Below are 24,870 nucleotides of genomic sequence, written 5' to 3'. Positions count from 1 at the left end.
AAGTAATGACAAGACTTATTTACACATTCTAAAGCAGCTCACTAAAGATGCTTAAGTGAACTTACAACCTGTTGATGCAAATTTCTTTTATCTCTCCTTCTCCAGAAAGGGAAAAAAGAGGTTTCAATGTTGAAAACAGAGCACATCAACGTTGTTGACTTATAAGGGGGGACAACAAGCCACCCTACTTCACCCAGTTTCTCAAAAGCCCTAAGCAATAACACAGATAAAGGCGACCTTTATGCTTCTAAAGAAAAAGAACACGTTCTTTAGGAAGGCATAGTACTAAGGACCAACAACAAATTAAGCTATCAGTATACAGTAGTTGTCTCTGTCCAACCCTAAATTATTTTAAATTAAGAAATAAAATGCTCACTAGCCAACAAAACTTCGTGAGGATTAACACACAACTCGTAATAATGTAGATTACAGCCTACGGAATTTCACTATTTAAGAGAAAATATCACATATAAAACTGTATTTTATATTTCACCTTATGCCTCTAGTTTTCCAGCCTCTAGCAAAAAGGGAATTCCCGAGGACTTCCTTCCCCTTTACACAAATTCCTTCCTCGCCTCAAAAAAGTATATAAATAAGTAAAAATCAGTGAAATAGCTTAACACTAACAAGTCCCAGTGAAAACTATATCTGCAGGTGCTCGGCCTTGGTAGGATCAAGGCTTGTAACTCCATGAGAGACTCAAGAGAGACTTTTGGGAGTCCATCATACCACACTACTAAACCAAATACTGATCTGTCAACATACGCAAAATATCACAGTAAAACATGTGGTTAATGATAGCATTACAGAGTTAATTATAGAATCAATCAGGATGGGAGGGAAAAGAAGGCAAAATAAGCCCAAAATATCATGTAAAAAGACTAAGGAATGACACAACAACTAAAACGTAGCAATTAATTCTAACCTGTATCCTTTCCCAGCCTTCTCTCTTTCAACAGCACACACAGTATAGGAAACAAAGAAATACTCGTTCAGGAAGGTGTTCTCATTGCTCTGCTGGAGGAGACACATGAAGCTAGTCTTCACATTCTGTACCAAACACAAATACAACTCCATAAATAATAATTTAAAAGTGTTTTAACCAATAGCATGGCTCTGCTCTTTACTGTAAACTGATATGACACATCCACCCAGGCAAGATGAAATTCTTTCAGGGTTACTGTTATATACTGTTATGACCAGAAATAGTAGGAGGGGCACTCACATTGTCATAACAAGCACAACCAATGAATCTAAAAAATATTTGTTATTGTGATCATTTCAATCTCATCCATTATTTAATAAGCTTACTTATGCTACTATTGCTGTTACAAAAGTAAGGTTCAATTAGAACAGTTTAAAAAAAAGGTTTCCTATGCCTATAAGGTGAGAGAGTGTTAACCAGCAAACAAGATATTACCCTTTTGCCATGAGTTGAAAACACATAATCAAGAAATAGTAAGCAGTATCATGTATTAAAAATTTGCTAATTATTAAGAAAATGCTAAAATTATCTTAGAATTATCTTTTAATTTTAGGAATCACTCCTCTGTATATTAATCCATGATATACAGAGGAGTGCTCTCTCAAAAAATACTTGATATCCTCAAATTTGAAGAGTCAAAGATGAAAATAACATCCAAAATACAGAGGAAAATAGGACTCTTCAAAGCTAAGAGCAATGGACTCTGTACACTTTCACTCAGTATTCATACAACTCTTTGGGCAAAAGTTGTCAGCCTAAACGTATCTAAACCAACTAATTAAGGAATGACATTTTTAGGCCACTTACACAATCCCAAAAGGCAGAATTGAGAAGAAAAGATTATGCAATACAGCCTCTTCATCCCCCCTGTAAAACACATTCAGATTTCCTCCTCTCTACAGCCAAGAGAGCATAACCACCAACAATTTGATGGCTGGAATACGAAATAAGCTGCATACTAAGAGACAGAGTTCACAGCACTTGCAATGTCCACAGCTCAAACTTTCAGCCTGCAAGCTGCACAAGTACTCTAAAATGATGCCTCTTGCTCAATATTTCCAAAACCATGATCCATTAACCACTGGATTCCACAAGCCCACAGCAAACAGAGCATATGTTTTATTGCTTAAAATGGACTCAATAAACTATTTTTAAAGAGATGAAAGTCTGCTGATGCTATAAAGTTATTTAAGGTACCAAGGATGACAGCAAACTGTGTGGAATTACAGAAGACCCTTTAGAGACAAACTTGGCAATAAAAATGGCAAATAAAATTAAATGTAGGTAAAGATAAAGCAATCTGTCTCATGGGGAAAAACAACCTCAGCTTCATATATAAACATACCCTAAACTGATCAACACTACTCAGTAAGACCTCACTGTTTTGATACACAGCTTCATGAAAGTATCAGCACAGAGTTTGGGATAAGTCAAAAAAGCAAAGCAGTTTTAGGAATTATTACAAAAGAATAGAGAACAAACCATAAGACATAAGTAGACCACCAAACAAATTCACTTTTTGCCCGTCTACCCACACTTTAATTAGTGTGGGCAGTTCTGGTCCCCTAACCTCAAAAAAGTGGATTTCTTATAGACCTGAAAAAGGTTCTGCAAAGGGCAAACAGAACATCAAAAGGATGTCACGGCTCCCATGAGACATCTCATGGGGAACACATGATAAAGGCCTATCAAATCTTGAATGGCATCGAGCAGGCAGACTGGGACTGGCTATCTCTTCTGATACTGCATTTGATGTCCCTTAGTTCTTGGTAAATAAGAGCCAAGTTTAAAATCAAAAAAGCTGCATTTTTCATTCAATAGGCAGTACAGTTCAGTGAAAGCGTTGTGCACGCAAAAAGCATGGGTGACAGGAGAGACCGGACAGGAACAAGGAAGAGAAATCCCCTAATGGATGCTAAATAGCTAAAGCAGGGAAGGCTCAGAATACGCCTCCATTCTCCTCCAAAAAAGCGTTTTGAGGCTGGGAAAGCAGTCAGGTAGGAGGGAAGACTGGGGTGTTTTTGTTTTTCTCTAGGCATTTTTTCCACCATGGTTGGGAACTATGTATCAGGTGAGATGGATCCTTGGTCCAACGAGGATAGTTTTTGTTACATTCTCATGTCCACAGCCCTTGACGAAAACAACTGTGCTAATGATTTGTTGGTCCTACAGCTTTGGAATAACTGCTATAGGTAGGTATTTATGGAGGAAAAGCTTTTTTCCTCTTACTTTCTATCTTAAAAAATTAACAATTTTCCATTAAGACTGGGGAATTACAAAAATAGGAATTCTACCTTCAAGTTAAATTATTCATACTCCTCATCATTTTCAAACTATACTTACTCTTTCTACTTCTCTTTTAAAGATAACAGAGGAAAGAACAGAACTTCAGGCAAGAACTGGCCATTACACACCTAAATATCTCTACTCCTTCTTTGGAGAAAACTTTAGAGCTTTAACTGCTGTGAGCAGTGTTTAACCGTTGTAATACTTAACATTCCAGACAAGTGACAGGAGCATTTACAGAACAACTCCTAAACTTATGAACTGTGCTCTAAAAGCCTTTTCATAACAAAATTAAATAATGAAGTCTTGTTTTCAAGCTCCTACTTTAAATGACTGTTATTTCAAACCGCTGCAGAGGAAAAAAAACACAGCAGTTCATCAACTAAATTCAACTGCTTTTTCCTAGCATTTGGAATCTCTTCTACAAGCAAGCAGAGTACTGTTCAAAACTGAATCTCAACACTAATTTTTATACTGACTGCACCTTCAAAAGGCTTCCGTTATGAACTGCAGCTTTGGAGAACAGGACAAAATACCAGGTATATTTATATCTCATTGGTACTCATCCTGGAGCTGATTTGAAAAGTTTGAAGTGGGCTAATTATCCTGTAGCATGCCCATTAACAAGGACTGCTTACACTACAGTTTAAAATACCATCAACATTGCTATTACATAGGTTATTTCTTTGATGTTAATAATTCATTTGAGTAAAAGCTATCCCTGTATCTGAATGCAGCGTGTGTGCCCCTTATAATGCAATCTGAGCTAAATCTCAATTGTTAGAACATGATAAAAAAGAAACAGAGAGAAGGGAATATTAACACATGGAGTATTAGTATAATAAACATGGAAGGAGGGACAGTAAAATTTGGTTTACCTAGGTTGTCATTTTCCCTCCTTTTGGTAAATTTCACACTTGCATTCAAACTGTAGTCATGCACAAACAGATGATGTAATACACCTACTTCCTGGGTATTAATTACATACCCACATCAGATTTTAAAGAATTAAACAGATGTAACAAATATCAACCTTCTCTTTAAAACCCTTAGATTAATTTTTCATTAGAAAGGAACCACCTTTTATTTTGGCACAGTAGGTGTGGGGCGGGGGGGGGGGGGGTTAGCACAATGAATTTCCTGGCCTAATGACTGATCAGTTTTAACTATAAAAATGGTTAGTCTACAAAGTGCCACTTGGTCAGTTAACATGGTTAACTGAAAGTGTTGTTATTCATTATCGTTATAAGTATGCTCTAAAGTCAGTGGTAATACGAAGTCAAATACCTTACAGTTACAAAGGCATATTTATTATTATGCATAACTAAGTATATATTGTATTCCTTTACCAACAAATAGATTCTCTGGCACACATGGAAATTCTCCTTCTACAGTAAGGGAAGTACTTTTAAAAGAATAGCAACATGCAATTTTAACAGCACAGAATTTGGGAGAATAGCACAACAAAGGGTGCATGACAAAAGTTTTGCTTTTTTTTTTTTTTTTTAAAGTGACTAATACAGTACCTAAGGTTTCACTGTAATATAGTTTGTCTCTAACACAGATGTTCCCAAAAAGCGAAGGCTATAGTAAGTGACCAGTGCTGACCTTTCTCCCTTTTCTCAATTTAAAGATTCATCAACAAAACTCTTGCAACAACAACTGCAGCGAAGTCTTTAGCAGCATTAAATCCACCGCGAGAAGAATAAAATGCAGTACCCTAAATCCCTATCAGGAAAAAAAAGGGGACAAAGAAAGATAAAGGATATGCAATACGTTGCTTCAGAAGCCAGAACAGTGGTTTCCAGATAGTGAAGCATAAACAGGTTACAAGTAAAACTTGCAGGCTAACTGAATAAATTCTACCAGATTGTAAGATCATTCAAAAATATTCTCTCAGACCTTCAGTTCATGCAAAAAAAAAAAAAAATACATTAGAAAGCCATACTAGCTCACATCAAGAGCCCCAAATCCCGTTTCCAGCTTGGCTACAAAGACATAGCTGTTCTTACCAGTTGATGACTAACGCTCCCTTAACATCAGGTCTTTCTACTAGGAGGATTTCTCGAATCGAGAGAGGGACCGAGTGCTTGCTATGTCCACTTTGTTACCAACCTGGTCCGGCAACATTCCTGAAGGCCTTGCACCAAAAAAATGGAAGAAAAAGCATACAGAGATGCCCCCACCCCCAAAGACCTTCCCAGCCCCCAGGTGCTTAGAGCTCTGGGATTCCCTGCCCCAGAAGGATTGCAGTGGTATCAGCCTAACTAGGGAATAGTGCGGATGGGAATGGATGCTCCATAAGCCAGCCCTGCCAAGCGAGGGAAGCGCCTCTTGGTGATTGCTTAAGCTAGTCATGAAACTAATTTAATTGTGGCCTGCCACCAGAAGAGGCAGCCCCACCCCTTCCCCAATCCTCTCCCTTATTTCAATTCTAGACATCATAGCTCATTTCTTGATGAGTTAGTTTTTCAGTCAGATCAGGATTGGTCTGACTCACCTTGTAATTGCTAGATACTATGAAAGCAGCGGGACTGTGCTACAGGGAACAAGAAGGAAGGCTCAACCATTGCAGTGTACCAGTGCAGCCTCAAATTTGTTTAAATTCAGTTTCAGGTTACTGTTTGACATCCAGCAACAATCCTGATTTACGCAAACCTCTCACCCAGCTGCCCATTCTCACTCTGCATTGCTGCCTAATCACCACTTCTCCAAATCACACCCACTATTTTATGCAGCCTCTTGGTGAACCAGATGAGGGAACTGGTGAACTATTATATTTAAGCCATCAACAAAAAAATTAAATGGAGCACTCTGACTACTGCAGAGGGTCTCAAGAGTGACTACTGATTTGAATTTTATGCTCCCTACTAACTTCTGCTTGTTCTCCTATGAGACCCATCATCAGTGCATTCAGCACTGTTTGAAAACTTTTAGATTTGCCTGACTGAAGAGACAGAACTGCGTGCACATTTTTACTAAACGCCCTGATACTACTAAGAGAGGAGTATTTACCTACTGCAGAGTGGAACCCTGGGGATATGCATTTGAGTCATACAAGAGAAGTGCCTCAGACAGCAGGACAGAGCAGAGAGGTTTGTTTTGTGTGGTGGTTTGTGTGGCGGTTTTTTTTTTTCCCCCTCCCCTACACACATCCAGGAAAAGGGATAAGATACTATTCTTCTACATTCTTGTTTTAAGCTTTCTGGAAAAGGGTGAATCATCAACCAGTTTACGGACTCCCTATTTCCTTGGACAGTTACATTTGTTGGAAAAACATGGGATTCTACACGAATAGTAGCTTTAGAGTAGGAAAACACCAGAAGACTAATGTTAGCGTGGCATCTTTACTGATGCAATACAGAGACGTGCTGATAACATCATGATATTTCAAATACCTAATACTAACACTTTTTATCGTAAAACATTTTTTTCAGTATTCCTTTGAGAAGCTCCTATATTTCCAGTGTTTGTGGCAAGTCTTTGATGCTTGGCTGAAGGAAAGGCTATTGGCTAGGGAAGTACCTCAGAATAGTTTCCACAAGGCACATTTCACGTAGTTAAATGAAACAATTTTAATATTCAAATACAAGATCAGCTAGGAACATCTCGAGTAGAGACCCTTCCGTCTGAAAGACAATAATTTTTATTTAAACAGTTCTGTACAAGGACGTTTCTGTTGCCGTCAGTAGTAACTGAAGGCCTTTACCTCTTCAAAGATAGTCTTTATACCAATAAAAATCTGTATGGAAGGTTTTACCTCCACCCCCCCCACCAGTACTCCCTACTTACAATACTCTTAATGTCTACAAGTCATAAATTTCATGGAATTTTCTCCTGCTGTTTGTCATTTACTGGTATATATCAGAAGCCGTTTCAGAAAACTGTCAGAATTCTAATAACATTTTTGTAATTATATATTCCTATTTACTGTTGAATTTACATTCAATTTACTGTTGAAGATGAAATGCAAACAGACTCAAAGCTCATGCTGATCACTTGGAACTAAGTTCTTCAAAATGCTTTTAATGTTTTTTCCTGAATAAGTTTTCATAAACAGAATTTATACTTGCTTACTATTAATTTTAAAGTGTTGGGTATCTTTCTAATCATACCCACATAGTTTAAATGTAAAAATAAATAAGTACAAAGCCTGGGATACCACCACATAGACAAGAATCTTTGAACACATAATATTTACACCATGTGCTCCTAAAATCCAACAAATCACAGTTCCTATCATTAATAATGAGCTTTTTGGGCTGAAAATACAAGTGGAAAAAAAGGGAAGTTAGGAAGAGAGTCACCTAAGGTTTATGAAGACTTCGTAGTTTGAAGCTATATGGGACCAAGCTGCAGTATTTTGTGTTCACAAGAATAAATTTCTGATAGCTCAGTGGAATAGTGCAAGCCATTTGGATTTTCAGCAACTTCAATCTCCTTTTCACAAGAATTCGTCTGTTATTTACAGTATTGCATCTGTAAGAACATGACCACCAAAGACATGGGCCACTGAAGAGGGATTGGCCATCCTTAAGAATCTTAACGTTCACTTAATTAAGTAGATTTGAACTGATAAAACAAACAAACAAACAACCACTATTTACTATGAAACATGGATATTTTACCATTATATCAGGATTCTGGTTTCTGTTTCTAGATCTGACATATTTTCTTCTACGGCTATGAGACAACCAACACTTTGTGCTTGAGCTTGGCTGTAGATCACAGTAACGTCTACCACAGCACACTATCAAAGCCTCTGGAGAACAGCATGACACCACCCTTCAACTTTTTCAGAGTCATAGGAATGCCCATATTTCCAGGTTGAGGAAATTCTCTCCTTTAGTTTTGTATAAAGTTAGAAAGAAGAATAGCAATAGTTGTGGAAAAAATATATTATAAAGTGTTAATTTTAACATTTTAATTTTTGATGAAAAGTCTCAGTTACAGTCAAATCCAGCAGCATTGCTGCTTCCCCCTTCTGATATGCATCCTGCCTTTACAAATCATAAGTAAAGAATAATTTGATGACAATAATTTCCAACAGCTATACTGATATAAAAAGTTCATCCTTTCCAACAGTGATATGTAATTGTCCATTTCATACAGGTGAGTGAAGATAAAAAGCAGTCTTGGACAAGTCTGCTGTTACTAGCAGCGAAAGATCTTTTTGGTCTTAGGAAAACAATAAACAGAACATCAAGGAAGCAAAGTTACTCAGTCAAATTTGTAGTAGGAACCACGTCTATGAAGAAAAGCTTTAACTTTTTTTTCAGAAAAGCCCATATTTCTTCAGGGACTGCACACAAAAGATATTTGTCAGCCATTTGCTTTGCTGGCCACAGTGCCAGCTACTGCTCAGGGAAAAGCAAACTGAAGGAGAGTAGATTGCTGTTTGCAAAGAAAGAAAGAGAGAAAGATTTCTAACTGTGCAACAGATGTCACTTTAAATGCATACCTATTATCAAATCTCAGTATCATTTAGCTTGCTAAATAAAAGAAATCTTAAGCTCAGTACAACCTGGCAACTCAATAAAAAGTTGTTTTTTGTTTTTTGTCTTTTGTTTTTTTTTTTTTTAAGAAAAAGCAGCTATACTTAAACTGAGAAAGTCAAACTCTAATGGATCACTTCTATAAACTTGTCTGTGTCAGTTAAGACTTGTCAATATGAAGACTGCCAACACTTTAGCAACGAACAGTGAAATATGTTGAAGGATTCTCTCCAGCACCAAGTCTCATGCAACAAGAAAATTCTGTAGCAGAACTTTCAAGAAGGCTCCATCCGCCAAAACCAATATGCCTGTTTTTAATTAAGAATGTATATAGGAATGTATTAAGAAGAATATAGAAAGTTTCAAGGAGCGCTAAGAATTTCAAGCTCTTGGTCAAGCCTTCCACTCCCACATGCATCTCCCATTGGAAATCACCCATTATTCACTGTATATAAATACGTATCAAGCATTGGCTGAATGACCAAAATCAAGAAAACCATTTTAGCACTGGAAAAATAACAATACTTTCAAGGCTGATGTCAATTACATTACTCGAGCGCTTTAATATTATTTTTATTCATTTTTAATATTAACTTACGTACTAGATAGTAGATGCTACAGTTTACTTTCCTGAATACACATGTACGTATACCAGTTAGTTACAGACTATCATTAATTCAGCTTTATTTTGGCCAATAGTACTGAAAAATAACATCAACTCAGGATACTGCAAGTCTTATCTTCTATAAATGTCAAATCAAATCTTGAAGTATGTAAAAATGAGTATTTTCTACCTTGGTATTTCTCTTAAGTGGCTTTGCAATCCTTCAATATTTAAGATATGCCTAGTTCTAAGTTATGATAAACTTTTTAGGTAGTCAAATCCTGCAAAGTGAGCCCCTGAAAAAGTCTCTGAAATCCAACTTTTATGATTTATTCTTGAATTATTCTTCTTTCTTAGTTATTCTGGAAGATACTACCTCTGCCATGTATTTGCAGAACAGTCTCAGTTCTTTATCAGCAAAATTAAGATATCCTGAGACATTTACTTACAAAAGATGAAGATCAAAAGTAGTAGCGCCATTTTATTAAAAAAAGTTACACTACGTCCTCCCTCTTTCCCAGGGAAAATCATGCAAGTGTGTGTGAAAGCAATAATGGCAAATTATTTATATGTTAAGAGATAGTATCCTATGACTATCTGCAAGCTGCATTGAACTGTAAGTGCTTCAAATGGTGGCTTCTCTGGTCATTTTAGCTGAAATAAGTTCAGTAGAAACAAATAATATGTTCCTTCTGACTAATCACTTAAGGCTATGATTAAGCACATAACTCAGCCTATAACATCCATTTTCCCTCCTCTTTTAATAAATACCACTAAAAATAAGATTAAATGAGATGATTTTTAAAACCAGGAAGTACAAGCACCACATTTCTTATGCTGTTTTTCGTACTGAGTGAGAGATTTGTTCACATTAGTAGCATTATATGTTTTTGAAATTGGATACTAGCTAGCAATACAGGCTCCAATTTGCAAGATCAAGATAAGAGAAAAAAAATTCTGAAGTACTTTAGTGAAAGATATCTTAAGAAATTTCAAACTTATGCCTCCATCTTCTGAAAATATTTTCTTCTTTCATATTAACACTAAGGCAAAAAAAGGCACAAACTTCTTCAGTTTTCCTTCTATTTATATTTTATACCTAAAACAAGATGTTAATTGCATATCACCTACTCTATTATTCAGTACAACAAAATCTTTACAGCATAAAAATAACTACGCCAACACGCACTTAGTCAGAAACTTATAAAACTCGTTGGCTACATGTTCTCCAGTCTAGAGGCAAACTTGCATTGCATGATTTTTGACCACAAAGCTAAAATCTTTTCTCTCTCTCCTCCATCCAGAAAAGGACAGCCATATTCCACATGTCTTTTAGGAGAAGTCCCAGATTATGTCACATTTGAATGATGCCCAGGTATGGTCTAGGAAAGTGCTATGTGGCCCTGGCTCAGCTACGCCAGTGACCACCCTGACAATTTGTTTACCAGTGCGAGCAATCACATGCCAGACCTCAGGCTAATGCTCAGACTGTCTTTAGTTCACTAGTCTTCACTAAGGGAACGTGCACTTAACCCTCTCCTCGAGCCTGATGCAAAAGAAGCCTTTGGTAGCATGCCTGGACAGACACATAATTCATATCCTCTTAGAACAGGGAGGGAAAGGGGAAAAAAAAAAAAAAAACACAAGTTGGTAATTTACCAACTGCCCTGAGAAGTAGAATCCAGGAGGAAAGAAGATCCAGGTGCAGAGGTTTGCCCATTGTAATGTTGACAGAATGAGATACAGGAATGAGCACTACATACTGAAGGTACATTACTACCATCAAATTTTAATAAGATAGCGCTTTCTTCTCCTAAAGTAAGGGAGAAGACAGATCTTTATCAGTGCTCACACCAAAACTCACGTCAGCAAATTGCTCTTTGTCTTGAGCAGATAAAACAACAGGGAAACGTGGACTGCAGAGTTTATCTAGATGGCATTTGAAAGAAATGGTACAATAAGTCAGAAAGCTTTGAGCTGTTTTTTCCCCCCAGAATCATACATTTAATTCTATGAAGAAAAAAATTGATGTGGCTTTTGGGACGTATAAAGAGATCTGAAAAATGAAGTGGTCTTTTCTCGTTTCACACAATCTATCAGCCTAGAATCTAATTTCTCCATTACCTAAAAATGAAGCGGCAATATTACACAGCCAAGAGAACATTCTTGTTTCAGTTTCTCAATTTTAATCTTAAACTCTTTACAATGACCCATAATTTTTGTTTTTGTTAACTAATACCCAACCACAATCAACTCTGATAAAGCAGGGGAGAAGAAACTCTACTTCTGAGCTACTGCAGGACTATATTATGATCTACACATAATTAAAACAGTCAATAACTTTATTTGCCTACATTTCAGCAGCCAAAGTCCCTACCATTAATGAAGCAGGAAGCAGCAACAGTAGGTTTATGTTTGTTTTTGGGGAGAGTGGAGTTTGCATAGACTAGCCTTTGACAGAGGCCATGCTTCTTCAGAACAGTTTCACCCAGTGGAACCATTCACAATTTTCCTGCTACAAAAGCACAATGTTTTTCAGGTCCTAGCACAGACAGACGCTTCATGCTATTGCGGAGGGTAAGATGCTGTTGTGAGAAGTGTGCAGTTTGCAGAGCAAAAACAAGAGTAGCAGCACCTTTTTTCCCCTCCCCTCCTCTGAGGGCACAGAATATGGAAGACTCACAGAACAGGTTGTCATATTCGTAAGGCAACCCTCTGATTTTTGCCCAGCTCTGAGAACTTTGTTTCCTCCATCACCAGCACTACCAGGTCATACCAGGCTTGCAAGAAGAAACACTGGGAAGCACTGGAAGGTAGACAGCAGGGCAAAGCCAGAACTTGCAGGATCCTTCAGCTATAAAAACACAGAAAACCGGCACTCCATACAAACATGAGAGGTCAGACACACAGACAAAGATCTTACCTACCACACCAGAATCTAGCTAGAGAGGCCGCCAAGTGCAGGCGCTCTACCTTTCTGGGTAGGAAGCTCCTGCGAGCACCTTAACCAGCCCTCCCTCCGCAGGAGGAGGCCAGCAGCGCCAAAGAACCGACTTCACCGGCGATATAATCGCCGCCACGGGCTGGGGGAAGGCCGACCAGCGGGGCAGGCACCACGAGCACCCCCCCCCCGGCACCTCCCGCCCGCTCCCGCCGCAGGGCGGCCGGCCCCGCTGAGGGCACCGCGCGCGGCCCTGGCCGGCAGCACCGCGCGGGCACAGCCGCAAAATGGGGGACGGGCGAGAGGGGCGCCGAGGAGCCGCAGCGAGGCGCCGCCGGCGGAGCCCGAGGGCACCCGCCGGGGCCGGCTCGGCCCGGGCCCGCCCGCCGCTGTCACGGCGGCGCCGAGGGCTGACAGCCCGCGGCGGGCGGGAAGGGGCTGCCCGCGGCGGCGGGGCCCTGTGGGGAGGCGGCGAGCGCAAGGCGAGCGGCGGGAACGAGGGCCCCGGGCCCCGCCGCGGCCTGCGCGGCCGCCGCCGGCGACTCCCCCTCCCCCCTCGGGCGGCGGGGGTCGGGGCTGGGCGGCTCGCCGGCGCTCGGGGCTTACCGGGCAGCGCCGCCTCCGTCCCGCTTCGTCGCCGCGCGGCCCGAGCCTGCGGGAAACCGCGCCGGGCCGCGAGCGCCGCCGGCGGCGGCGGCGGCAGGGGCGGGCGGGCGCCGGGAGGGGGGAGGGGGAAGGGGAGGGGGCGCGGAGGGGCGCGCGCGCGCGCGGCCACGGCAGGACCCCTCCGCCAGCCTCCGCCCGCCTCCGCCCCGCCCCTGGCGGGCGGCGCCGCCGCACTGCGCAGGCGCCAATCTGCTCCCCACCCAGACCCAGCGCCTAAGGGGCGGTGGGGGGGGGGGGCGGTGTGCGTGGCCACCGGCCACGCATGCGCACTCGTCCCCAGCCCGGGAGACACACGCACGCACACGGCTTGCCCCTTTCTCTCTCGCGCGCGCGCGTCCCTCGGGCGGGGCCGGGCTGGCACGAGGCTCCGCCCCGCCCGGCCCCGCCCCTGTCCGCGCGCGTTCGCCCCTCACGGAGGAGGGGGGCGGGGCGGGGCGGGGCGAGGCGCCTCGCGCCGCACGTGAGGGCGCGACGGCTGCGGCCGGCTGGGTCCGGCGGCGCGCGGCAGCCGGCTGCGGCTCCCTCGCGCCAGCCCGCGGCCGGGGCGGCGCCCGGGAAACCGCCGGCGACGCGGCGCGGGGGCTTCGCCCGCCCTGGCGGCTGGCGGCTGCCGCGGGCTGAGGCGGCCTGTCGGCGCGGGGGCATGGCGGTGGCGCCAGGCCGCCAGCTGGGCCTCCTTTCGGAAGAGAAGGAAAAAGAAAAACCCTTAAGTTTTAAACGTCCAAAAACAAAAACAAACAAGCAAACAAAAACCTTGAGGAGGGAGCGCACAAATCTACCGAAAAGCTTGAGGGTGGAAGTGCCGTGGTGGTACCCTCGCGCGACCGTTACAGCCGGGCTGGCCGGTCGCGACGGGCGCTTCGCCAACGTTGGCCTGTGAAGGCCGCGAGCGCTGCCCCGCGTGCGGCCCGCCTCGGCCGGCGGAGGTGAGGCCAGGGCACCTGCGCGTTTCCCAGCCCTGCAGGGTAACGTCACATTAATTGCAGCTTTCCGCTGGAGCGTTCGAGGAGGAAAGACGGCTGAAACGCTGCAGGGAACAGCTTAGTCTTCTTGGGCACGCAGGCCCCGGGAGTGCTGTGTGAACACGCGCTTTCGGGCTCCGACTCCTCCTGGAAGACCCTGCTAAACTCCGCGTCCTCATCTTCGCTACGAAGGGCATCCGGCTGTTGTCACAAATAACAAGCGACTACAGTTAATATACTCCAATTATAACGTTGATGCTTTAATAGGAGCCTATATTTAGACAGAGTCTGTATTTACAGGCATTGGCTGGAAAGTGCTATAAACACAGTAACTAAGGGAATGTGCTGATTGGACATGTCCCTGTGGAAGTTTCCCCATCAGGGTTTCTGCTTAGTCCAGACCACAGCTTAAACCCTCTCTCTCTCTCTCTCCCCCCAGCAGTAATTCAGCTGTCTTATCAAAAGAAGCACTTGGGTGTAAGATTGCGTCATGGCCTCCCCCTCGAGGTACGTTCCTTCCTAGATTTCAGAGCCGCAGATTGGTGAGGACAAGTATAATTTACGGTCCCCCTCATTATCTTGGGTGAAATTTAATTTTTAATGTTGTAAATCAAAGTAAATGACATCTAGATTTCATCAGAGTTCACTTTAAAATTCACAGTGAGAGGATGGGGGGTTTTTTCCAGATGTTACAACATAGCTTAATTTCACTGTGGGAAAAAAATGTCTTATTTATTTATTTTAAAAAGTTGATCTTTTTATTTAGCTGTCCTTCCCAATCCAGTTCTTGGTCTGCCTGTTATTCTTAGCTGGTGGGGATTCCCCTCCTGAAAGGCTGCTGCAGGGATGCAATATACTTCTCTGACATTGAAAGGCTCCTTTATACTTAAGTAATATTTCCCATTTTTGTTTAGTAACAATATGACCAATGTCATTCCACTAGGTTTTCTGATCCACAGTATGTCAAAGAAACTGTTGCTCTATGTTATAATGGAGTCACTGTTTCTACCTTTGGATTGAATTGTAAGAGTTGTTTCTCAGTGAAAAGGGCATTTTAATAACACAGACAGCAGCATCACTTGTGCTTTAGAGGTGACAAATGTCTGCATTAGTTTTGTACAACGTATTTCTCATGTTAGCCCACGAAGGGGTTCTGCTGTTTTGTACAGAACATGGTCCAGCTCCGTAAACTAATGAGCAAGCTGCAGTTGACTGCAAGTAACTGGTATCCTAGTTCAACTTAAAAGATCACTGAAAGAAACCTGCGTAGCGTTTGGTGTTACATCCTGAAATGCGTGCAAGAGAGGTTCGACTGTCAGTTAGGAAATCGCCTTCGTTGTGAGGATGGTTATGTGGTGGATTAGATTGCCCAAGAGGATTATGGCATCTCCATAATTGGAGGCTTCTGACAAAGAGCGGACAAACAGCTCGCAGGAACAGGGCAGGTATCGCTGATCCTGTCTCAGACGGGTAGCTGTGTCTTGCAGGGATTCTGAGGAGCAGCTGCCTCAAGGCAACCTGCTCAAAGCCTCAGGAAGTAGTGCAAGGGCTGCTTAAAAAACGAAAAAACAGCTGTTCAGGAGGGGACTGTGCAGCAATTTGCATGCCACGTCCTTGGGTAAGCACTTGTACAACCTTCTCCACCCTGCTCCAGCCTTAAATTTCATTTTTCCTTTCTCATTACAGAGAAGTAACGTACCAGAAGTGTGTACCAGTTGAATTTACACAAGCTTGCACTCTGTGATTCATCTCAAGGTAATGGCACTGTTGCTAGCCCACTGTTTTCAAATACAGGAAGCAGCTGAGAGAAGTGACCGAGAAGCACTGGTCTGCAGGGTTCATCCGTAGTCAGTGAAGGGCTTGACGTGGTGTCCCCAGGAGGAGCCAGCGTTTGGGAGGAGATTAAGCCTTCCACGCTCACTCGGGGGATCCTAAAACCATTAAATGTGGTAGAACAACAAAGGTGTGCTTTCTAATTGAGAGAGGGTCATTTTGCACAGGAATTCCACACTGAAACAATCTGAAAACTATTTTAAACTTTGCTATTACTCAGAGATGTACCAGTGGCATAAAGTATTATAAATAATAATCTGTGTATTTCTCCTCCTTTCACGATTTAGGGGCTAGCATGACATTTTTTTCTTGATTTGCCTCTTGCTTCAGTATAGTTTTAAACACTGCACAGTCAGATACATTTTTCTCTACTTCGGATAGTGCCATTGAGACACCTTTATGATCTACTTTGAATGAAAATCAGTTGAAGAACTTTCAAATAAGTACTTTTTCATTATAAAGAGAGGTTTGCATTTAGTATGAAATTTGGACTATATCATAAATTTACTTTAATTGCATTAATCATTTAAGTAACATTTGAGTTAAGTAAAGCATCGAGAAAACTTGATGTAAGTAGCTCATTGAATTTCCATACTTGGATTCCTACATAATACACTAATTGAATGTAATATTTAAAGAACTAGAGGTGAGAGCTGATGTGTTAGTAACTATGTAACTACAGCTAAATTACTCTGCATGCAAATATACAGTTATAAACTTCTGTGACTGGCTGCATTTTGAAACAGTATTCCTACAGAAAGATTAAGATCTAAAAATGGACCATTTTGCCCAGCTACTACTGTCCCTTCCGTGTAAACCACTTACTTATATATTATAGTTGCTTTAGTTTATTCTGGCACTAACCCTGAACTAAGCTGTAGATTTTATTTAATTAATATAGTTTTTACCTTATAAAACATGAAATAGCCTTTTTTTGGAAATGACAATGTTAAATTCCATACCTCTAGCAAACTCAATTGAATGCAATTCACACATTCAAGTTTAATGTAGGCTCAGCTTTAATTAAATAAGACAAAAAGAACCTGACAAACATAGATACAGGAGATTTTATTTAACATTGTGTACAAAGAAAGGCTACAAATGCCTTGGACTTTTTTTCCCCCCCAAATACAGTTTTTGGATCCCTTTTTCATACTATTTATCTCAGAAAATTTAAAAAAAAATCCAGAATGACATTTTTTCCCCCCTTTTTCCCTTTCCTTTTTTCCTTTCTTTAGGCCTAAACCTGAGAGATGTTTAGCAGTACGGTTTCAACACCTTTCAATATAAACTATTAGAATTAGGTTTTCTTTTCCAAAAACAGAGCACTATGAGATACTGAAGCACTAACAACAGCAGTATAAAATGTCAAAAACAGATTTCCTAATAGTGTTAAAACAATGCCAACAATATTAACTCTGATGAAATCCAAAATTATCCAAACAATAACAGGTTGTTTTTCTTCTACGTTTGATACTTTAGCACTAATTATATAATTTAATTGTATTTATATTTAAATAAATAGTCTTATTATCTCCTTTCCTTGGAATTCTTCATGGATTATAAACATTCGCAACACTAGAGATAAGAACAAACTACATAACTTACATGGCAAGAGAAGGCTTAGGTTTTGGGTTTTTTGTTTTTTTTTTCGCTAGACAGACACAGAAAGGACAACATTTCACAGCATCCTGCTGTAAGATCATATTTAAATTCACTGTGATGCTCTCAGTTACCCTGCACTGCAATTCATTATCCTCTCCTTGCTGCCTTGGTAGTTCATGATCACTTTTAATACTGATATCCTGTCTCCTGAAACATCTGTCCCTGTGTAGGTTAGTTTTACCCAGGAGTCCAAATAGATTGCCATTTCTGAGTAACTTGCACAAGTTTTTATATGTTACTAAGAAGTCCAGTACAAGATTTCTCTTAGGCTTTAAGATATAAGCCATAAAGGAGGGATCAGAGTGTGAATGCATTAGAAGAGGCTGTTGTGAATTGATGTCCTCCTGCTATAGCAGCTTTTGCTTTATGACCTACATTTGAAATAGTTTTCAGATATGGATCAGTTTTCAGTGGACAATTTGTATAATCTCTAGAGTTACTGTAGCCCCATTTTCTCCTTAAATGGGACTAAAATGCAGGAAATTTGAGCTACTTATGTAGATTGGCATTTGATCATTCAATTAGGCACAAAAAAGAAGGAGCTGGATGAGTCTCTTCCCAGCGCTGCCTTCTGGCCTCTCCCAAACTGCCCCAGGGGAGATGTGAACATCTAAGAACCAAGGCCATCTGCTCATTAGCAGGCTCTGCCCGTTGTGATCCCTGTTTTGGGTATCTGTGGAAAGCAGCTGTATTCTCTTTTTTTAGGCAGGAAGCTGTGTTGTACACCAGTATGCTCTTCTATACATCTCCTGGGATATAAAATGGCCTTGCAATATAAATTATTCTGCAGATGAGAGAAATGGTGAATCTGTAGAATGCCTTGGACTCTCAGAACGTCTTACTAGTGGGGAAAGACTCTGCAACAGTTAGTTATACTAACAAAAGCTACAGTGGGAAATCCAAAAAAGTCCTCCATTCTGATGAACCATTTTTGACAAGAGTATTTGAACATGACTACAATTAAGACAAAGCAGTAGAGCAAACATTTCTGGTAGGCTTGGGCACTCTGTAGTTATATTCATTCCCAAATATGCTTGAATTGGTGTAAATAATAAGACTCTTACGTAGCTCACAACACGGTTGTACAAGCCCAGAGCTTTAGCTGTACCTAGTCCATTCTGCACCAGAAGGCTGAAAAGATTTTTAGTTATCTGCGGGGTAGCTCCGCTATAAACTGAATCTCCCAGTGTGGTAGCTTCTACAGTACAGAAGCACATGAAGTGGTTTCTGTTGGAAAAGGAGGGGTCTTTCTTACTGAAGGTTCAAACAACACTAGTTAAGTAAATGACATGGGAAATACTCAGACAGGTCACCTGTGTATGTTTATACAATGGTCTCCTCCAATTCCACTGTAAGATGGTAACACAAAGGGAATCAACAGTTAAGGCAAACTCAATCATTTATACGTTTTCTAACTCTTGGCAATTACATTTACACATCTGCTTGACCTAGCAGGCCTGAGTCTAGTGACATGTCCATAGAAGGAGGTGAATCACAACGCCACCTACACTCAAGTGTGCTTTGGTCCTAATATTTCAACCATTTCATCATTATAGCATGTTGTGGCATTTTATACTCATAGCCCAGAAGTTGGCTCTTTCAGTATCAACTAAAATCTACCCTTCTGCTTCTATTAGCTTTTTCCTTCTTTGTGGTGTTGGTATATCTACTGTAACATACAGACTCTTTACTGCTCCTCCCTATCTATTGAATGAAAAAAGAGTTTTTTTGACAGCAAGTGATAAACCTTGCTTTCTTATCACTGGACTGTAAATTTTGACTAGCTAAAAAGAGAGATTGCAGCACATCAGAACTGGGAGGCTACAATAGCTAAATTCCTGAAGTTCCTATATTAATGTTTATTTACTGGCAATACAGTCTTAGCTCAGAGTTATCCAGGGCATAAGCTGCCTTCTGTGACTTGGAAGGAGAACTGCTCTTCACAAGTTCAGACCATGTGATCTAATTATGCTTCTCTTTTCCATTTGTGTTATTTTTCTTCCCTAAAATCTTCCTAAGGAATAGTTATTAACCAAAAGTGCTTCCTTTAGAGTTTCCATTGATTTTAACGGCAACCCATATACTTAATTCAATAAGAAATTTTATAGACTAAATCTGAACATTTATTTCATTCTAGCTTAGAATGGAGAATTCCTAACACTAACTGTAAGGCTCCAGTATCTCAGTTCCTCGTACCCTATGTTAAAGGAAGCGTATGGTATCAGGCTTACTTTTCAGACAACAGTACTATGAGAATGTTACATTTTACAAAGAAAACATAGCTGGACTACAAATTTAAGAGGGTATAAATAAGTGATTTACTAACTACACTAGGAATTTGATTAATTTGGTGATATCCACTTAGAACTTGCCCTTTCAGATTTTTTTTTTCAAGGAACAGAAGCAAACCCCTAAAACCTAGGAAGAATGTATTCGTCTTTTATTATTACAAGTCCCTGACTTCTAGAATTAAAGTAAAAAGAGAAAAGGTAGAGGTTTTTCTTAAAATAGTTCCAATTTCTTATTAAATTTTCCATAGTAAGAACGCCACATCTGGTAATGTTATCTTAGTAGATGAATAGGCAGTGAAACAAAAGAAGGATTAACCAGTGAGGAATCAGAGAGAGTTGGGTTTTCTCCATCAAATTTTAAGCATCTTTAAAAGCCACACTGGTCAATTTACATTGTATACATACTTCAAAGAATGGCACAGCAAGAGAAGTGATCACATTGTGATGCCTTCCAGTGTTACAAAGATGATGGACAGATCTGGAGTTCCATGTATGCTTTACAGAACAGTACATTTGTTTAAATAAAGTCACAGAAAATTAACATTAACATTAACAACTGTAAAACAGATATTTTAACAAGCAAAGTGAATAAACTGTAAAAATACTGCATCTCCCATAAACATCTTCTATGGTTCCACCACCTAGTGGCCAACAAAAAAGTTGCAATTTTGCTTCATATGGTGCATACTGATTGCCTGGAACTTAGCTTAGCAACTGAAGGTCAGAATTGAGGCAGGCAGTGGGCAGCAGCAAATAGAGTCAATGCGCTGCTGTATTTTGCCCTTAGTCGACACATTACAAAATAGCAGCATACTAAATAGAGCCTGAATTAGCTTAGCTACTACCTCAACTTCTAACATTGTGCAAGAATAAAGAACACCAGCAGCATTTTAATAGATGTGTTTCAATTTGGTTTCAGACACTCCCCTCCCACACAAAGCACACACAAACACAAGGCTGAAACTGATCCAGTAACTGTTATTTTTTGTCTATCTTTGAAAAAATGTCTCACAGTTTGCTTTATTTAATACTTGCTAATTGAAAAACCTATCAGTGTTTACAAAAATCCATGAGAATTTTAAAATAGTCTCTAAATGCTAGGGAACTGATACTTACTCCTTTACTCCTCTCCTTGAACTGGATATAACAGACTATCCTGCGATCACCTGAAAAAGTCTTGTTAAATGTTTTCATGTTTCAGATTCCTGCAGCTGAAAGCTACATTTTTAGAAAGGTTTCTCCAATACACTGGAATCCAAGAGTATAAGCTCCCAGTGCACATCACAATTTATTTTAAATGGCAGTTTTTATTAGTTTGCTCTCATATTGTTTATATTGTACCTTTTAATATAGAAAATGGAAGAGTTAGGTTTTCTCACACAACTCACAGGGGAATATTAAGAGTAGAAATCAGAAGGCCTTCTCTAAAGCCAGGTTTTGTATGTCCCCTTTGTTTAATATGATAAGGCTTATTAAAACAAAGTAAAAAAAAAAAAACAACTGGGTAAAGAAAATACAAGTCTTTTGGAAATTCTTAATATCTGAAAATATAAGCCCATCTGAAAAACTTAATTGCAAACTAAAGGAAATCCAAGAAATCAATTCTCTTATTTCAAATCATTCCATGATCTCATCATCAGCAGTAGGATGTGCTATTTTTTCCAGCCCAAAATTACCAGTTTTGGGGAAAACATATTCATACTTAACAGAAATAATTAATGGGTTACGTTAAATTAACTTTTTTTTCCCTGATCCACATGCCTGCATGTTAGATAATGTTACATTAGAACTGAGCATTGTAATGAAAAACTAAAAGCAAAAACCTGTAACAGTAACCAAAGCAAAAGCAATTTTTCATGGTTACATAATATAGAACAGTATTTTAATATTAACATTAATTTCCTATATAAATAAAAATAAAAAAGTTGGGCAAAAGGAAATTGGCACAGTCATTATGGTATTGCTTTCCAGTTTCAACACTGCAAAAAGCAGCCACAGATTCTAAACACCAAAAGGAAAAGGTTATCACCTTACTACATGGTGTAGTTTGTTTTTTCCTTTTTAAAAAAAGTCATCAGCAGTGCTACTGCCTCAAATATATCAAACAATGACTTGGAACGGGGTAGGTGGGCAGCTAGAGTAAAAGGAGCGTTACAGAACCACTACTTAACAATGGGAACAAATATATAAAAACAAAACCATAGAGTGTGGTTTACTGGTCTGCATGACTTTTCTTGAGTCAACATTTTTCAGGATTGTGACTAATTTTGAACTTCAAAAAGGCAAAAAAAAAAAAATTCGAAATTTCAAGCCTTCAAGTTTCTTTGCCTTCATTCCCTCCCTCCCCACAAGAAAAAAAATTTATATTAGGAGGTGCTTGTTGTTTTTATGGGTTCAAAAGCTGGAATGTAGTGGAAATACATATAAGAGAGAAGGAATTTCTAGTTGTATATTACATTACAAAGAGGTTTTCTCCCAGACCTAAGGAGGGAAGGATACTAAGCAATATTAAATTCCTATAAGAATCCTTACAAAGCATGCAAAATGTTGATATACTCACAAAGTTGAAATTTATATTTTTTTCCTTTTTGAATTTGCAACTTCACAATACAATAATTTCTAATATAATGCAGCAGTCAGAATTGCATTGACCACAAAATCATTTCCCTTCCTTTATTTTTTTTTATTTCCGTTTGTTTGAAAGACATCTTTGTTATTTTTTTGAATTGAGAGGTTGCAGATCACTCAGCAGAAAATTTGAAATTTAGCATACTATGGTTTGTTTTGTTTGTGGTATTTCCCCTCAAATGATGTTGACAACCTAACTGCACCAATCACTACTTTTAAAATCTGTCCCTCCCTCCTCTTCCCCATTCTGACTCCTTCCCTTGTCTTCAAGCTGCACTTTTCTTCTCGCTAGGATGATGATGGATGGTTGCTACTAAATGGATGCTGCATAATTGGGTAGGAAGTAAAGGGGGATGGAGTGGTTTATGAAAAGGGAATCCTCCCCACAGCCCGCAAGATATTTGGCACAACTGCTTCATGACCAGAATAGTTTCCTCTGGTCTGGATACCAGCAATTAGTTTACGTTTTCAATTCCATAGACAAATACTGCTGCCCTTTATGCCTATGTAACCCCACTGGCTTTAACTGAGTTAGGCAGGAAAACGCAAAGTTGGTATTTGGCTAGACCTTTTGTACTGCTGTATGTAGTTTCATAGCAATTTCTTCACTGCTCTTAATTAAAACAGGGTTGGAATTTCTGGAGAATACACATGCATGCTACTTGCTAGATTGTCCATAAAGTACATTCTGACACATCTTATCAAAGTATTTGTTTTTCTGTCTATCAGAAAAAGACTCTCAGAGAAGCAATGTACAAAGCCTCCAAAAATTCAAGTATCAAAAAAGCTATTCTGATAAAAGTTTGGAGTAAGCAGCCAGCAAAACAGATAGCCACTGATTTTTTTTTTTTGTCCTCAAATGCTTCAATTATTTTTGCAATGACAACATTTTTTCTTTGGAGAGTTGGGAATTGACAGCCTTCCAAATTAATTTTCATTAAATTTGGCAGGATCTAAGGAATTTAGCAATCCTCTCTGGATAATTTTGCCCCTGCTTTTATATGCAAACAGCAACAAAATCATAAAGCACTGAATCTAATTGTTCCTGTCTCTCTTTAACTTGCTATATGTATTTACAGTGTAATATGGTTAGGTCTGGCTCCCTTAACACCAAAAACTGTCGGCCTGTGAGAAGCGCAACAGAGGCAAGAGCAGGGCATCTCATTCCCTAGAGTTTGTACAGAGATTGCAAGGGAAGAGGTGGATGAGACAAAAAACCCAACAGTTGCAGTTGTACACAAAACTTATTTTCATTTCTTTAGAGCCCTGTTCAAATCAAGACTTGATTTTCTGAGGAGGGAATCTTAGATCCTAGACCCTTCTCTTCCCCTCTCCTCTTGGCAAAGCAATACTGGTTTTTGCGGCCTAGAACAGTACTTTAAAAACAGCAGTTATTAAAGACACAGTTGTGATATATCCTTTAACTCCCCCTCACCCAAAAAAGGGTATCCTGTCAAGTGGTCCAGTAGAAATCTTGAAGTTTCTTTATGATAAATTAAATCCATAAAATGAGGAATACCTTCTGTCACATTCCCACCAAGAATAACAGCCACACTCTGTGGTGCGTTTGTTCAAGTGTCTATTGCGCCTTCTAGTGGAGATCCTGCACAGCTCCATCTCCAGTTCAATTCTTTCTGATTCTACTGATCCAAAGTAGAGAGATTTTTCTCCTTTTTCTTCAGCTTGTCTCTGGTTAACAAACAGCAGAAGCACTGAGGGCCATACTTCCCCAGGCCAGGGAACAGGCCAGTAAAGTCTGAAGAAACATCGGTCCTCTTTCTACTCAAGAGTGGCAGATTCATGCCAAGAGCAGTTTTCTAAGTCCTTGTTGGTATGACAGGCACCTACACTTCTGTGGAAAAGAGGATGCTTTGCCTCTTGCTGTCTGGGGTAGGGATAGTCTCTAGCTGCAGGAAGTACAGAAGGACTTGAACCTGGAAAGAAAAATACAAAGAAAGAGGTAATAATAAAGCCCTGTTAACTCCTTCTCATCCTAGTTATTTGAGAGTTGGCAGACATGTTTAAATCTCTCTGCACAGGAATTTCTTGCAGTTATGTATCTGTTTTAATACAGAGTATAATAAGAGCATGAATATTAAGACTTGCAGTGTTTCACAGATGCTCTTTTCGGCTTTTATGATAAGACAATGCAGATGGCGTTCCACCTCAGTGAAAAAGTATTTCTGATTTATAATTTGCTATTATTAAAACAAGAAAGTACGAAATACAGCCTGAGCAGTTAACACAGCCTCCCCATTCAAATTCTCTGTACCGCCTTCAGAAGGCAGCAGGGGCCAAAGAAATCTGAATCCACAATGATATTTTGTTGTAAATTAGTGAACGTGATATAAGTAATGAGGAGCACCATGGAAAAACACTGACAGTCCTTCTCTGTAAAGCTGATATTAGGCACTGTGAGACAGCTCTCAAAAATTCTAATTCTTCATAAGCATAAAGCACCCAGGATGCACTCACACTGACATTTTTGCATGAGCACCTGTATTAGTACAGATG

General features: G+C 40.1%; 2 protein-coding genes across 7 annotated transcripts in view; both read right to left on the bottom strand.

Annotated features, from left to right (window-relative positions):
* The window catches only part of SPECC1L (sperm antigen with calponin homology and coiled-coil domains 1 like), a 75,823-nt gene extending 62,766 nt beyond the window's left edge, over positions 1-13,057 (bottom strand). Inside the window, exons 1-2 of one of the 4 annotated variants that reach the window (XM_068910952.1) lie at positions 12,918-12,972; positions 926-1,050 (exon numbers count right to left, since the gene is read on the bottom strand). The gene's annotated coding sequence lies outside the window, so the exon portion shown is untranslated. Of the gene's footprint in view, positions 1-925; positions 1,051-12,053; positions 12,245-12,917 lie in introns of those variants that run through there. The other 3 variants (XM_068910950.1, XM_068910951.1, XM_068910953.1) reach the window with 3 other exon arrangements.
* A 3,766-nt stretch (positions 13,058-16,823) lies between these two features.
* Positions 16,824-24,870, bottom strand: part of BCR (BCR activator of RhoGEF and GTPase) — a 107,482-nt gene continuing 99,435 nt past the window's right edge. For all 3 annotated transcript variants that reach the window (XM_068910878.1, XM_068910877.1, XM_068910879.1), the window contains exon 24: positions 16,824-24,290. In XM_068910878.1, coding sequence (XP_068766979.1) covers positions 24,201-24,290 — 90 coding nt within the window. In that variant the 3' untranslated portion in view covers positions 16,824-24,200. The remainder of the gene's footprint in view (positions 24,291-24,870) is intronic.

Source organism: Struthio camelus, chromosome 17 (genome assembly GCF_040807025.1).
Source record: "Struthio camelus isolate bStrCam1 chromosome 17, bStrCam1.hap1, whole genome shotgun sequence".
Taxonomy (NCBI): domain Eukaryota; kingdom Metazoa; phylum Chordata; class Aves; order Struthioniformes; family Struthionidae; genus Struthio; species Struthio camelus.
This window is presented reverse-complemented; position numbering and strand designations above follow the sequence as displayed.